At 43.6% G+C, this 13,212-nt stretch overlaps 2 protein-coding genes across 2 annotated transcripts; both read left to right on the top strand.

Moving 5' to 3' along the window:
* The first annotated feature begins 3,199 nt into the window (after positions 1 to 3,199).
* On the top strand, positions 3,200 to 4,531 carry LOC100839897 (stress protein DDR48). The gene is made up of 2 exons (XM_010234431.3): positions 3,200 to 3,297; positions 3,488 to 4,531. The coding sequence occupies exon 2, from the start codon at positions 3,501 to 3,503 to the stop codon at positions 4,140 to 4,142; it is 642 nt and encodes a 213-aa protein (XP_010232733.1). The 5' UTR covers positions 3,200 to 3,297; positions 3,488 to 3,500; the 3' UTR covers positions 4,143 to 4,531.
* A 1,319-nt stretch (positions 4,532 to 5,850) lies between these two features.
* LOC100839589 (peptidyl-prolyl cis-trans isomerase FKBP15-1) lies at positions 5,851 to 8,404 on the top strand. The gene is made up of 6 exons (XM_003564869.4): positions 5,851 to 6,014; positions 6,109 to 6,158; positions 6,917 to 6,979; positions 7,443 to 7,533; positions 7,706 to 7,810; positions 8,014 to 8,404. The coding sequence occupies exons 1-6, from the start codon at positions 5,948 to 5,950 to the stop codon at positions 8,103 to 8,105; spliced, it is 468 nt and encodes a 155-aa protein (XP_003564917.1). The 5' UTR covers positions 5,851 to 5,947; the 3' UTR covers positions 8,106 to 8,404.
* The last annotated feature ends 4,808 nt before the right edge of the window (positions 8,405 to 13,212 follow it).

Raw genomic sequence — 13,212 nt, 5'->3', positions numbered from 1 at the left:
ACTAATTCCAAATGTCACTACTACGTTACGGATTCTGTCTGGTCTGTCACCCTATCTACACTCTGGAAATTTGGTTCTTGATTTAGATCTGTAGTCAACTCGGAATAATTGAGAAAGGCTATATGCCTGTAATCAGTTAACCCCTTTGGTTACACGTCGTTGAGGAGTAAGGGCCAAGCTAGCTTTTGTTACGCATAAAGTGTCCCAGCTTCCAGCCAACATTGATGGTTTCTGTACCTATCTCTCGTGCTCCTTTCGATCCATAACAAGTGTCTCACTTACTCTAACCTCCAAGACACTTATTATGGATACTTACTCTAACCTCCAAGACACTTATTATGGATCGTTGTTATCCACCCATTGGTTTGTCAGAATGTTAAAAGAAAAAGGAGATAACTATATTTTTTGCCCCTCGACCTTGCGAAAACGTAAATTTGCCCCTAACTATTTTGTGGTGCCAATATGTCCCTCAGCTTTCAATACCTGGTAAATTTTGTCTTCTTTCCAGTTTAGGGTGCCACGTCGGCTTGAGAAAGTCATGTGCTCTGTAGAGAGTTACTACTGATGTTGATATTGCAGTATCACTATAATTCATGCAACTGCATTAACATCAGTGACGCCACATATACTCCGTAGAGAGTTACTGACGCCACAATAGGTGCAGCCACTAGCCTGGGTAGATCTATCCGGGCATGCACATGTGACTGAAAAATGGACAGATCAGGCTGAGTCGGATGATGGCTCTCTTTCAGTTTTCTCTCACACCTAACACAGTTGGCGAAATTTCCGGGACAGCTTTAATTTCCTGGTCTTCTCTCTGGTCATGAGCTGATGATGTGAGTGAGCAGGGATTGGTTGGGGAGACGTATTTGCTTACGGGCGTACGTACGTATTATACCAACTTGTGTGGGATATAAATCTGGGCCATTCGCTTCTGATCCATCTTTCTGACCGACACGCACGTATAGATTGGGGACACAGAAACTGAAATTTCCGAAATCACCTGGGACGAGGTCAAGTCTCGAGCGATAATATTGTATTCGGTCTGGTTTCACACAGTTAATTATTTGTAATTACAAAATGTACGAGATGGAAACACGTACATACATACAAACACCACGCACAGATTTTCTATGCATATGCTTGCCTTGTCAATATCACGTACCAGTTCTTAGTAAGTTCTCGCTCTACATCATTAGAGTGTTTTTTACTTGGTTGGATAAATTAATAGCATGCAGGCCGGCAGGTAATTAGTGGCCTTACTAATGGGATAAGGATCGATGACTAGTGTAGCAGCGGTCAATGAACGTGGATTTGCATGTCGCGATATGCCGCCATGCCCATATACATCATGCCTGTACATCATGGGCCCAAAGAAACGTATACAATCAAGTAAAATTTGATTATGGAGACATATGATGACCTGAACTACTGGATTAAGAATGATAACTAACATTAATGTGCAGTTGTGTACCTGTCTTCGTGATCAATGCCGTCTACCAGCCGATTGGGTAACAATTTTCATGTCTGTGCAAGTGCAAGTGCCTGTGTTAATAATGTTAGTCGTTCGCGTATCTATGCTGCCAAGTAAATGGCAGGTCACATGTCTTCTTAATTTTATCTTATTTTTAAATTAGAGAGGTGATTTTCTATTTCAGACCTGGTCAAGATGGATATCGATCGATTCTTTTTGTTAGCGCTGCGTTCTAGCTAGTACTGATCTTTATAAACTATATGGTGGTTTGCTCAACTTAGATCCTAAGCTAGAAAAATTCTTTGTAAACTCCGGACATGCTACAGATAACAGATACTCCGGATGTATTGTACTCCCTCTGATGCTAAATTTGAACTAAAATACCACATGGCAAATGTGGTTAGCAATTAAAAATGCAATCAAATTTTTTTTAACTAAAATAACGACAGGAAATTAGAATAGGAGGGAGTAGCTCTTTGAGGCGCTAACTTTTTACTTCAAATTGTCAGCGGTCAGGCAGTGCTTATGGACACTTTGGTCTTTAAACTTCAAAACTGACTATTTTGGTCCCTAGACTGGTTTATACTCCATTTGGTCTAAATCGCCATTTGCTGGAGAAAAAAAATCACGTATTCGCCTTTGAAATTTATGGTAAAAAATGACCCTATTGTCGTGAGTGTATTTTACATTGGTAATTTTGTGAAATGATAATTTAAAAAGAGCCATCTAACAGCCTTCATAAAAATGATAGAGAAAAGTATATTTTTGTCCCTTAATTGGCATCAAAGTCTAGGAAATGGTCCCTCGACTCGAAATCGTATGCATTTGGGCCCTAAATTGGCAAAATCGGATGCTTTTGGCTCCTCTCCTGGATTTAACTGTTTGACTCCACGTGGAGCGGGTTTTTTCCTGAATTTTCCATGGCAGGTTACTTGATGGCCTTAGGTTCCTTCTAGAAATGGTTCGCAAACTCAAAATTGTATACATTTGATCCCTCAACTATGCATCGTGACATCTGATGTGAAAAATTCTTAGGAAAAACCGCGCTGCCTGGGGTCAAAACCTTCCAAAACCAGTAGAAGGACTAATTAAAAGCATCAGGTTTTGTTAATTGGGTGATCAAATGTATACGATTTTGAGTTGAGGGGACCATTTGTACACTTTGCTGTCAATTGAGGAAAATATACTTCTCTAGTGATGATAATTTTATTTAGCTGTTGTATCTTTGTGTGGGGCTGAAACAATTATACATATTAGTCTGTGAATTTTTTTTGTTGGTTGTCACTTTATTTAATCTCCTATACCCATTCACGAACTGTGCCACATTATTTTTTTCAAGACCATTGGTAGGCTAAACCACCCTACAAATCTTTGGTAACCAGGTCAGTTATGGTGATTTAGCAGTTCAGTTTAAACGGTGTTAAAAATTTCAGTATTCAAATCAGACCAATGATCTCATATGTCAGGATTCGAAATACGGAGAGTGGATCTTTCTAATTAATTGATAATACAGCACACGAAGCTTCGTGCATGCTTCCACCTTCCTGCATGTGCAATCTGCTGCTTTAATTTAGCTTCCTACGTAAGCTCTGTATACGTCATTACTTACTCCGTTTCGTTCACTGACGGACGATCTTGAAAGGTTGGTTCTGAAAATACAGTACATTATACAAAGATGACCTTTGTTGGTTAGACGCTGACCTGCGCAAGCTGTGTGAACGACGATGCCCTGCAGGCTCAAGGCTACATATACTGAGTCGAAGGCAGGCAGACAAAGGCACCGAGAGATCCCCGATAAGGCGAAAATTATCTGCGTCTCCACGGTATGCTCCAAAAAGCCTCTCATCTCCTCTTATTTATTTCTCACTTTCTCTTCGCTTTTCACTGTACTCTTGTGCAGCTGTACTGCTGCTGCTAAATATCTATCTGCATGCATGAATAGTCAGCTGGCCAGTTCATTGATTGAACTCGAGAGCAGAGATACTGAATTCTCTCTGTTTTTCGTTCAGCTAGAATCGAGCTAGTGATGTCGTGGTGGGGCAACAACAGGTCGCACTTCAGCGACACCCAGGGCCAGGGCCAGGGCCAGTACACGGTCAGCCAGCACGAAGGCACCGCCAAGAGCCGCTCCCCGAATAAGAAGCAGCTGCCGGCCGGCAACAAGAAGTCCTCCTCCGACGACGCCGACTACAAGACGTCCTACGGCGCCAACCACGACAACAACAACAACTACAACGGCGGTTACAGCGCCGGCTACGGCGACAACAACAATAACAACTACAACAACGGCTACAACAACGGCAACGGTGGCATGACGCCCTACTACGGCAACGGAGGCGGCTACAACAACAGCAGCAACTCTTCCTACGGCGGCAACGGCGACAGGGACGGCTACAACAACAACTCTTCTTACGGCGGCGGCGACGGGTACAACAACAACAGTCCGGCTAGCTGGGCGGCTCCCGTGGATCATCAAGGCGGTCGGACCCCGATGTACATAAGTACCAGGGAGGTCCACTTCTATGGCGGGCCGCAGAACGACGGGGAGCACGACGGCGAACAGAGGCGGCGAGGCGGCGGCGGAGGAGGATCATCAGGGTTCTTCGGGCCGGCCTTGGGCGCTGTCGGTAATTTCGTGGACCGCAAATTCGGCCTCAACGACAATTAATCCGGCCGGCCGCTCATATGGATGCATGCATTTATGCATGTGTCTGTGACAGTGCATATATACGTGCGTGTATAAGTATAGACGACGTGCGATTTGATCAGTTTAATTGCTTGGTGCTCGCGTTGGGTCGATCGATGGATCGAGTAATTGGGTCCTGCTGCTGCTGAACTTTGTTGTAGTACGGGCCGGCCGGCGTGTGTGTGCTCGTTCCAGGTGTACTCGTGCCAGTAATACGTGTTTCCATTCTGCAGTGATATTGTGTACTGTGGACGTTGGTTTGTATACTGAATACTACTCCTATCATATGATAACTTGATCTGTATCTGCTATGCATTGTTTAATGCAGATGTTGTATATATTTGTGCCTGTTTTGGTGCGGTGTGCTTAAACTATAAGCCATTGACTTGACTCACATTTTCATCTCTTTTGAGTTTGTTTTGGGTTACTGATCAACCTCCTAAACTATCATAACCCAGAAGACCATACGGCTCGCGCTTAATTAGAATGTTAAAATTATGAGCAAAAATTTCATTAGATCATGGGTGAGGTATATACTTTTTTATGAAGAACAGCCGGCTGCCTTTGTGTCTTTACTATTGAAGATGAAGGAAATAAAACAAGGAAAGAAATGTATATGTCCAGGTAAACACCTAATTAAGCCTAGCTAGCCTAGAGAAACTAAGGTGGATCAACCCTGTTTGCCTTGTGTCTTTACTCTTGAAGCTCATGTTTCTGAAGTTTGAAGCTCATGTAGCGATGTAGGCACCATCAGTAGTCCACTTCCAAACTACAATAATATCCGGCTGCTCGTTCTCGTTGAGCTGAATTCCTAAATATATTCCAGCGGGGCCTGTGCCCTGTAGTAGGGGGTTTGGCTTAATGCAACAGTTAGCGCCTCCTTGACTGACAGCTTCAACGACCCTGCTCGAAAGATTTGGGGGTGTTTCTTTGAAGGGTCAGTTCATCCAGCCAGAAGGAAGTGGCCTGCAGGTATATACAAGTCAACATTCACAAAAAAAATATTTTAAATAAATATTAAATTTTGCACCGTTGGTAGATGGTCCTATTTTAAATCAGCACCATGCATGTAGCTAACTACTCCCTCTGGTTCTAAATTCTTGACTCAAATTTGTCCAAATATATATGTATCTATTCTTAAAAAATATCTAGATACATAATATTTCGACAACAATTTAGGATCGGAGGGAGTAATTAAAATTAGCTCGAGATGCATGGTCAAATACACGTGTACACCTGCTGGCATACACGCATGGCCGTCGGGAGCAGCTCCATCCACTACCGTACGTTGACGGTTGACCGAGCGTGCCTGCGTGCGTATACCCTTACGTACGTACGTACGTGCTGTACAATACGATCTTATCCATCCGATAATAATGCCCTCTCTCTTTCGTATCCATGATTTGACGGTCTTGGTGAACAATGATTTCAAATCGCCGAGATGGCAAAAGCAGACATGGAAAAATCAAGCAGTAACGTCCCGTGATCCCGTCGATGGACGACGGGAGACCGGCCCGGGTTCTCCAATAATGGCCCTGCAGCTTCAAGGCCCAAACTGCTGCTCCTTTCTGCGGCCCGGCTGGGGTAATTGGGCCAGGCCGAAAAGAGAATGTTGGATCGAACCGAGAGACGGAAAGAGAAGCGCTTTGCATTCCCCTCAAAAAAAAGAAGAAGCGCTTTGCATTGCATACGCCGGGAAAAAAAAAGCGTATACACCATGTACGGTAAACAGTAGACGACCCGAAGAAATCGCATCGGACGAGCAAGTGCAGAGGGAGAAGGGAGCGATGGGGACGAAGATGCGCCTCCTCTGCCTCGCCGCCGCCGTCGCCGCTGCAGCCATCCTTCTCACCGGTAACGGCCGATCGCCATCTCCGCCACTCTCTACTAATCTGCTCTGCTCGTGAATTAGGATTTGATGTGTTTTGTTTGCTCGATTCGCCTGCAGCTTCGGCGAAGAAGTCCGCGGATGTCACGCAGCTTCAGATCGGCGTGAAGGTCCGTATCTATTCTGTTGAACTATAACTTAGCTGCAGTCTCTAGCCCGTTTCACCTTTTGTGCTTTCTGGCTTCTGGGGCGGATCTGAGATTCTTCGGTTCCATTGGTTTGGACGAAAACTGTGGAGCTAGGTTAGGGAGGTTTCCAGATCTGCGAGTGTAGCAGATAGGCTCTTGTTTCTATTCCATTTACGAAGATGAAATTTGGAAATGTGACCGTGGTATTGTTCATTGCTACTCCCTCCGTTCCATAAAGATTGGCACGGCTTTAGACTAGAGCTAATTCAAAACCGTGCCAATCTTTATGGGACAGAGGAAGTAGTATGTAGTTCCACTCGTGTACTCAATGGGCAAACTCTGGCGAGTTTTGTTTGACCACCTAGTGTGTGCTTCTAGATTGATTTGATCTGTTCTAACCAGAAGCTATGGTGAATACCTCCCAGAAGTAGCATCTGTGATACTTTTATTGTGAGTGCGGAAACAGAAAGATTTCAAAGTCATTGCTAAGTATCATGCCTTATTTAAGAAATGGATATCCAATTACAAATCACAAATGTGGAGGGTGAAGATTCTCTGTACTTCTATATATCTAGATCTTAGCCATCCATTAGTTCTTGAGCAATGATTTTGTAGGACATTTTTTATGCAGTTCTGAGACAGTCATTTACAGGTTATGCTGTCATGCTTATTAAATTCCAAATCATAGTATCTCTGTGATTTTCGCATGACATATTTTCGTTGATTCGTCCTCCTTTCAGTACAAGCCAGAGTCGTGTACCCTACAAGCTCACAAAGGCGACAAAATTAAAGTGCATTATCGTGTAAGTATTTCACCAATACTTGTATCTAAAGTAAGCTGTCCTATTCGATTCTGTTAGTACTTAAACATCTGTGCAAAAGAAAGAATGGCTGTAGCTAGTTATGCCCAGCCTACAGTTCCAAGGTTCGGGAACAAATGTCATTGAGTTTCCATTACCGTGTAGCGTTCACAAGGTTCCTTGCAATAATATTCGGAGGACATATAATCCAAATGTACCACACATACAGACATACTCATGTTTTGCATCTTTACCGTGATAGCTATTTACCATGAACTAATTGAGATTCCATTCAGAGAAAGTGAGAAACAGCATGCCAGGATGGCCCTAGTATTTTTTGTCCTTTATTGTGTGTTTTACCTAGTTTGTTTCATAAGGTTGGTTCCATTCAGGGACTCTTTGATGAGTTTCATGTATCCGTTTCTTTCTGCCACTGTTAATCAGCTAAAACTTGATCATGCTGCAGGGGACACTCACTGACGGATCTGTATTTGATTCTAGCTATGACAGAGGCGACCCCTTTGAATTTACTCTTGGGAATGGTCAGGTGATAAAAGGTTATTCTGTTTTCCCTGGAACTCAATACTTCCAATTGTTTCTCTGCGGTCCATACTGCAGTGATTGAACAAACAAGGATATCTCATAAAAAGCGTGGAAACAAGCTAGAAAATTCACATTAGACACCTTCACAAAGCCACCAACCTACATTATTGTTTTCATCATATGTAGGTTGGGACCAAGGGTTACTAGGCATGTGTGTCGGCGAAAAGCGGAAGCTAAGGATACCTGCAAAGATGGGTTATGGGGAGCGAGGCTCCCCACCGAAGATTCCAGGTATGGCTTATTATTTGTTTGTTTGCCCGATATGGTTTCTCGTGTAGAGATCATGTGCGTACTGTGTAGATTACCAACTTTGATATTACCATTTTATCAAGTTCCTTATCTGCATCACGATACGAGGACTGGCATGTGATGTGTGCTGCCTGCTTTTTTCCATTGACCCTCGATTCTAACCTGCGGCTTTGCCACCAATATAGGTGGAGCAACTCTAGTTTTCGACACGGAGCTCATTGCCGTCAATGGGAGGACATCCGATGGTGCCACCTCCAATAGCAACAGCGATCTTTAATACATGGAACAAGTTGGACTTCTGTCGCTGCTTCACAAACCGTGCTGCATTGCGTGTCCGTCAGTTAGAAGTTTACAGGCTTGTTTTTAGATTGTATACCAAGGGATGATCCCACTGACTAGCTTACTGTTCATGTACTCCGCCGCACACAGCACTTTTATCTCTCTTGATGGTAATAACACAGAGGCGCCCTTGTTGGATCAGTCTCCAGCTGTTAACAAACAGCGTCTTCTTCCGTATAACTCGAACGTGTAATGATTGCTGAAGAATGAATACTGGTTGATACTGGTTCGAGGTAGTACAGTAACTGTTGTTGCAGCAATTTTTGTGGACCTCATAGGACGTAACCATGATGTCACGCGGCCTGCGTACCAGACCATCAACACGAGCTTTTCTTTCAATCATGGATCAAGCCCTCCTGAAGAAGCCACAGTGTACACACAAACACACCGGGCAGAGTGCCTGTCTGAAATCTGAACCCATTCGTTTTGTCATCGCCGCAACAGGAATATAAACACAGCAGCCGGCCGGGCCCTGTGCAATTGTGCATCCACGGCAGCAGCGGCGGTACCCAGGCTACAGCAGCGCCGTCAAGCAATAACATCTGTAGTTCTCTGTTTGTTTGTTACACTGTGAACTTTTCACTTGTTCATTCCTGCGGCATTGCACATATGCTGTTCGCTCCGCACCCTTGTGACGACGACGTCTCGACGACTAGCAGCGAGCAAAGTACTGCACGCACATCGTCCGAGGCCCGTGCAGGGTTTTGCGTCGCTTAGATCTCTGGACCGAAAATCTGCTAGCGGCTGGGGATCTGGTAATCGGATCAATCGACGAAAATCTCGCGGCGCTGTGTCTCTCTTCCGGGAGACGCACGTCACGTCTCGTCGTGGAGAAGGGACAAAACATGCCGTTTGCTTTCCTTTTCACTCCCCCGGTCTCCCCCGTGTCCGGCCGTCAACCGTGCACCGCCGCTCCCTGTACTGCAACTGTACTACGCGTCGGCATCAGCAATTTCGCTTAAACTGTAACGGGCACACACAAAAAGAAAGGAAATGAATCTTGGACATGATTCTATTGCTGCAAGGAAAATGAGAATTAGCTGGTGAAAGAGCAAAGCTGGACGGAGAATACTTTTGAGTAGTGATAGTACTACTGTGTCAGCTGCATTTTCTGGCAGGGTTTTCAGGCGAGGAGGTTGCTTGCTCAAGTGCAAACGGGAGAAAACAATGACTTTGGACATGTGTTCTTCCTTCCTGGCTTCCTGCGAGGAAGGAAAACTACTCCCTCCGTCTCATAATACTCCCTCCATTTCACAAAGAATGGCACGCACGCATTTTAAGATTTTGTTTTGACCAACAATTAGACTAATGATTTGAGGCTTATGTGTTACAAAAATTATATCATTGGATTCGTATTTCAAAAACCTTTCCAACGATATAAAATTTGTAACATATAATTTACATACAATTGGTCTAATCGTTGATCAAACTTTCACCTCGAAAAGCGTGGGTGCCATTCTTTGTGAAATGGAGGGAGTATGAGACACGCATGCATTCCTAAATTCTCAATTTGATTAATTAAATATGTATGTTTCTAAACAAAAAATACACCATTAGATATTAGATACGTTATCAAAATAACTTTCTAATGATATAATTATTTAATTTATATTTAGTTAACTCAATAGTTCAATCCAGGAATGCCTCGATACTGTATTTTCTGGCGAGGTTTTGCTTGAAGAGAGAGCCATTCGCTGACAGCATCTCTGAAAGGACAGTGAAACGAAGCGGCTGTGTTTGAGTGTTGACTGGACTGTACTACTGGCCTCCATCCCTGCATTTGCATGTTCTCTTCTGCCTGCGTACGTAGTAGTACGTACTCGTGGGGTCACAGTATCGCTGAGTTGTGTTCTCTTACCGATAGGATCAGAGCTGCTGAGCTGAGCTGAGCTGGGCATAGATACTACTACTGCTGGGCTACTGGGGTTTCTCACTCTACTCTACCAGCCCTGATTGATTGGTGATGATGCCCTGCCCTGTCTTGCATACATACATGCCTTCCCTGGCCACCGAGGAAAGGAGGACCTACCGTCTACAACACCATTGCCTCCTGCAGTGAAACAAGTCCCAATGATATCTCTGTCCAATTCCATGTCACTTGTCCTCCTCCTCCTCCTCAGCTCTGCACTATAGTCAGATGGATGTGTACTGCGATTCTCCCCTATTTAACCCCATGCACCTACCAGCAGCCTACCCCCCTTGCTTACCCAATAATTATACAGCATCAGCATCAGCACTAGTACTGACACTTTCTACTGAGGTACTACTAATTTTTATCTCTCTCCCCTGTTATCTCAATGATTGGAACCCATGTTACCGGGGGATCAGTGTGGAGGTGTCAGTGAAAGACACCGGTAAAAAGCATCCTCGCCTTTTTGCCTTCCACATCATCAGCAGTGGTGTACTGGTGCGTGCTGCATGGATGCTCCTTTCACCAACTTAACTAAAAGCTGCTAAGATAGTATAACACCAACAAAGCCCCATTGATTGTTTAATTTGAATCTTGAGTCACTGTGTTTGATGTGTGCCTAGCTAGCTAAGCAAAGCTGTGATGAGTTGTAAAAGCACAGGCTCCTGGGTGGACTGGACGGGACAGGAATACAGGATTAGATCCAGCAACGGTGTCGGGAGAAGACTATATAGGAGTAAGTACTACACTACACGGAAATCCTCTGTCAGTAGTACTTTTTCTTGATTAATCAGCAACTCTCTTGGCAGTTTAAAATCCACTGTTCCAACACGAGATCAGCGAGGAGAAGCAATTCGACTCCTACGGGAAATTTGAAGTTGGAAACAAAACTGTTTTGGCCTTACTAGTGCCAAACAATGCCACACGGAAGGCAGATCAACGAGGTGTTGATCGATCCCCAAATGTAATATCTAGAGTGATACGAATAAACGATCCATCTAGCCGGTGTCGAGAGCCCTGGCTGGAGATGCAATCTGGAACTGGAAGGTGGCGCTCGATGCATGGCGGTGGTTAGATCTTGACCCGGCGGCGCGTCTGCACACTAGAACTCGATTATCAATTTTTGGGGTTAGTCAGTCGCACTCCCTGCCCTGACCCGATCGATCGATCGACCAGCGCGGCATAATCCCACATGGCACGGGAGATGAGATATTACAGATATTTGTTGGTTTCTGATCACGCTGAGTTGCTGATAAGATCATCAGCTCTCTGCGGAACCCGAGGCAATCATTGACAAGTGGAGGGAAATTGTTAAACTGTTGTCGTGTTAAAAAAAATCTTGTTGGCTGAGGGTTCCATCTGTTGTTTATTCAGAAAGAACTTGTGGCGTGGCCCATGCATTGGAGCGGTTAGATTTTCTAAGTAACTTTAACGAAAATTTTGTGTTTGCACTTTTTTTTTCTTATGCTAGCTTCAAGACATGTAGGGGATTAAATGCAAAACTCAAATTTTGTGGGCAAATTCGCTGTGCTAAAATGTAGTCCTATTTGGCATTGTTCTTCAGTCAGTTATTACGTCCATACAGCTTGGCATTTCCTTTTTTCACCCTCACACTAGCATTGCCATATGTTGCCAATACAACGTCTATTGTTAGTTTTCTTTGAGTGTGCATCGATGAAGATAACTTTCTTCTAAAGGTTCAACAAAAATATCTTTAGCGGGACACTTTAACCACATATGAGCCATTTGCTCAATGCCATCATGACAAGGTTAACACCATATGACTTCGCATTGAAAAAAGAAAAAACTTAGCAATAGCAATCAACATCTTCAGAGGTGAAATCGATGGTTTTTTAAAACGTCAATTGCTCATGAAATTGCTAAGTTTTTTAAACGCCGAACTATATGGAGTTAACCTAGTCAGTTCAACACCAAAATGATTGGCATGAAGCAAGGGGATAAGATTTAGTTAAAGTTTTACGGTAGGATCTTTTTTGTGCTAAATTTTTAGAATATGAGGATTTTGTTGATCTACACCTTCCTAGATTTGTCCTTGGGAAACCCACTATATGTTTTCTTTTTTATTTCAAATTCTTTTTTTAGCAAATCAAATTCATATGTAATATAGAGTTGTATTCAGTATCCTAGGCCTGACGATGGGCTGCTTGGCCTAACACCCAGGGCCGGGCTTGGGCTCTAGTCGGTCCAAAGCCCGGTACTAAAAAGAGTTGAAATATTAAAATTAGTTTTTTAGACAAAATAGTTATAATAAATCATTTTATACCTCAAAAATGATTACTTAATACACTTTAATGCCAAAAAAGTGTTACCTACGTTCAGGGATTTGCATTTGTTGCCAGCTTTACGAAGCCCGACCGGAAACCCGGGCTGGCCCAAGGTATGCGCAGCTATACAGTGATGAGAGTAAGAGTTGTGTTTGTTACAAACTTATTCACGCGGGATGAAAGGTCTATTCAATTTTTTTTACCCGTGTTGACGGTCGTGATGGCTTCATGATATAAACAGTAGATAAATAGATTACCCTGCAATCAGTGTTGATAATGTTGACCAACACAAGACAGACATAACAGGTTTCAGTAACGAGTTGCATGCATGCATGCATCCAACACAACTCATTAAGCTAGCAGCTCACAACCCCATGGCACAGTGTTCTTTTAAATTAGGAGCAGGGAATGGTTGAAACAAGACAGTACTAGTACCATTCTACACATTATTTACAGGAACGAAAGGTTCCATTCCAGATCTGGGATTCAGAACGGAGCAGCTGTAACCAATTGGCAAGGAGAGTTTGTCAAAGGCGTACGCAGAAAGATGCCGATGGACAGGTGTTGGAGCAAGGGCGACATCCCCATTACAAAAATTCGTCTGCTTTTCGTCTCTGAACTCTACTCTAAAGTATGCCAGGGAATTGATTAGAAATTGGCCTCTGCGTACCTGGCATGTCGGCGTCCCTTGGCAGAGGGAGATCATTAACTATGAGTATAATGTGGCTTCAACGTCGATCGATTTCGATCTGTTCTCTCGTCCATGACACACCAACAAGTGGAAGCAAGCTCAGCTGAATTTATTTATGTAATTCCAATCAACCGACTCTTTTATTTTATTTTATTTTTTC

This window comes from Brachypodium distachyon, chromosome 2, assembly GCF_000005505.3.
Source record: "Brachypodium distachyon strain Bd21 chromosome 2, Brachypodium_distachyon_v3.0, whole genome shotgun sequence".
NCBI lineage: Eukaryota > Viridiplantae > Streptophyta > Magnoliopsida > Poales > Poaceae > Brachypodium > Brachypodium distachyon.
The sequence above is the reverse complement of the archived record's forward strand: the minus strand, read 5'-3'. Positions and strand labels throughout refer to the sequence as shown.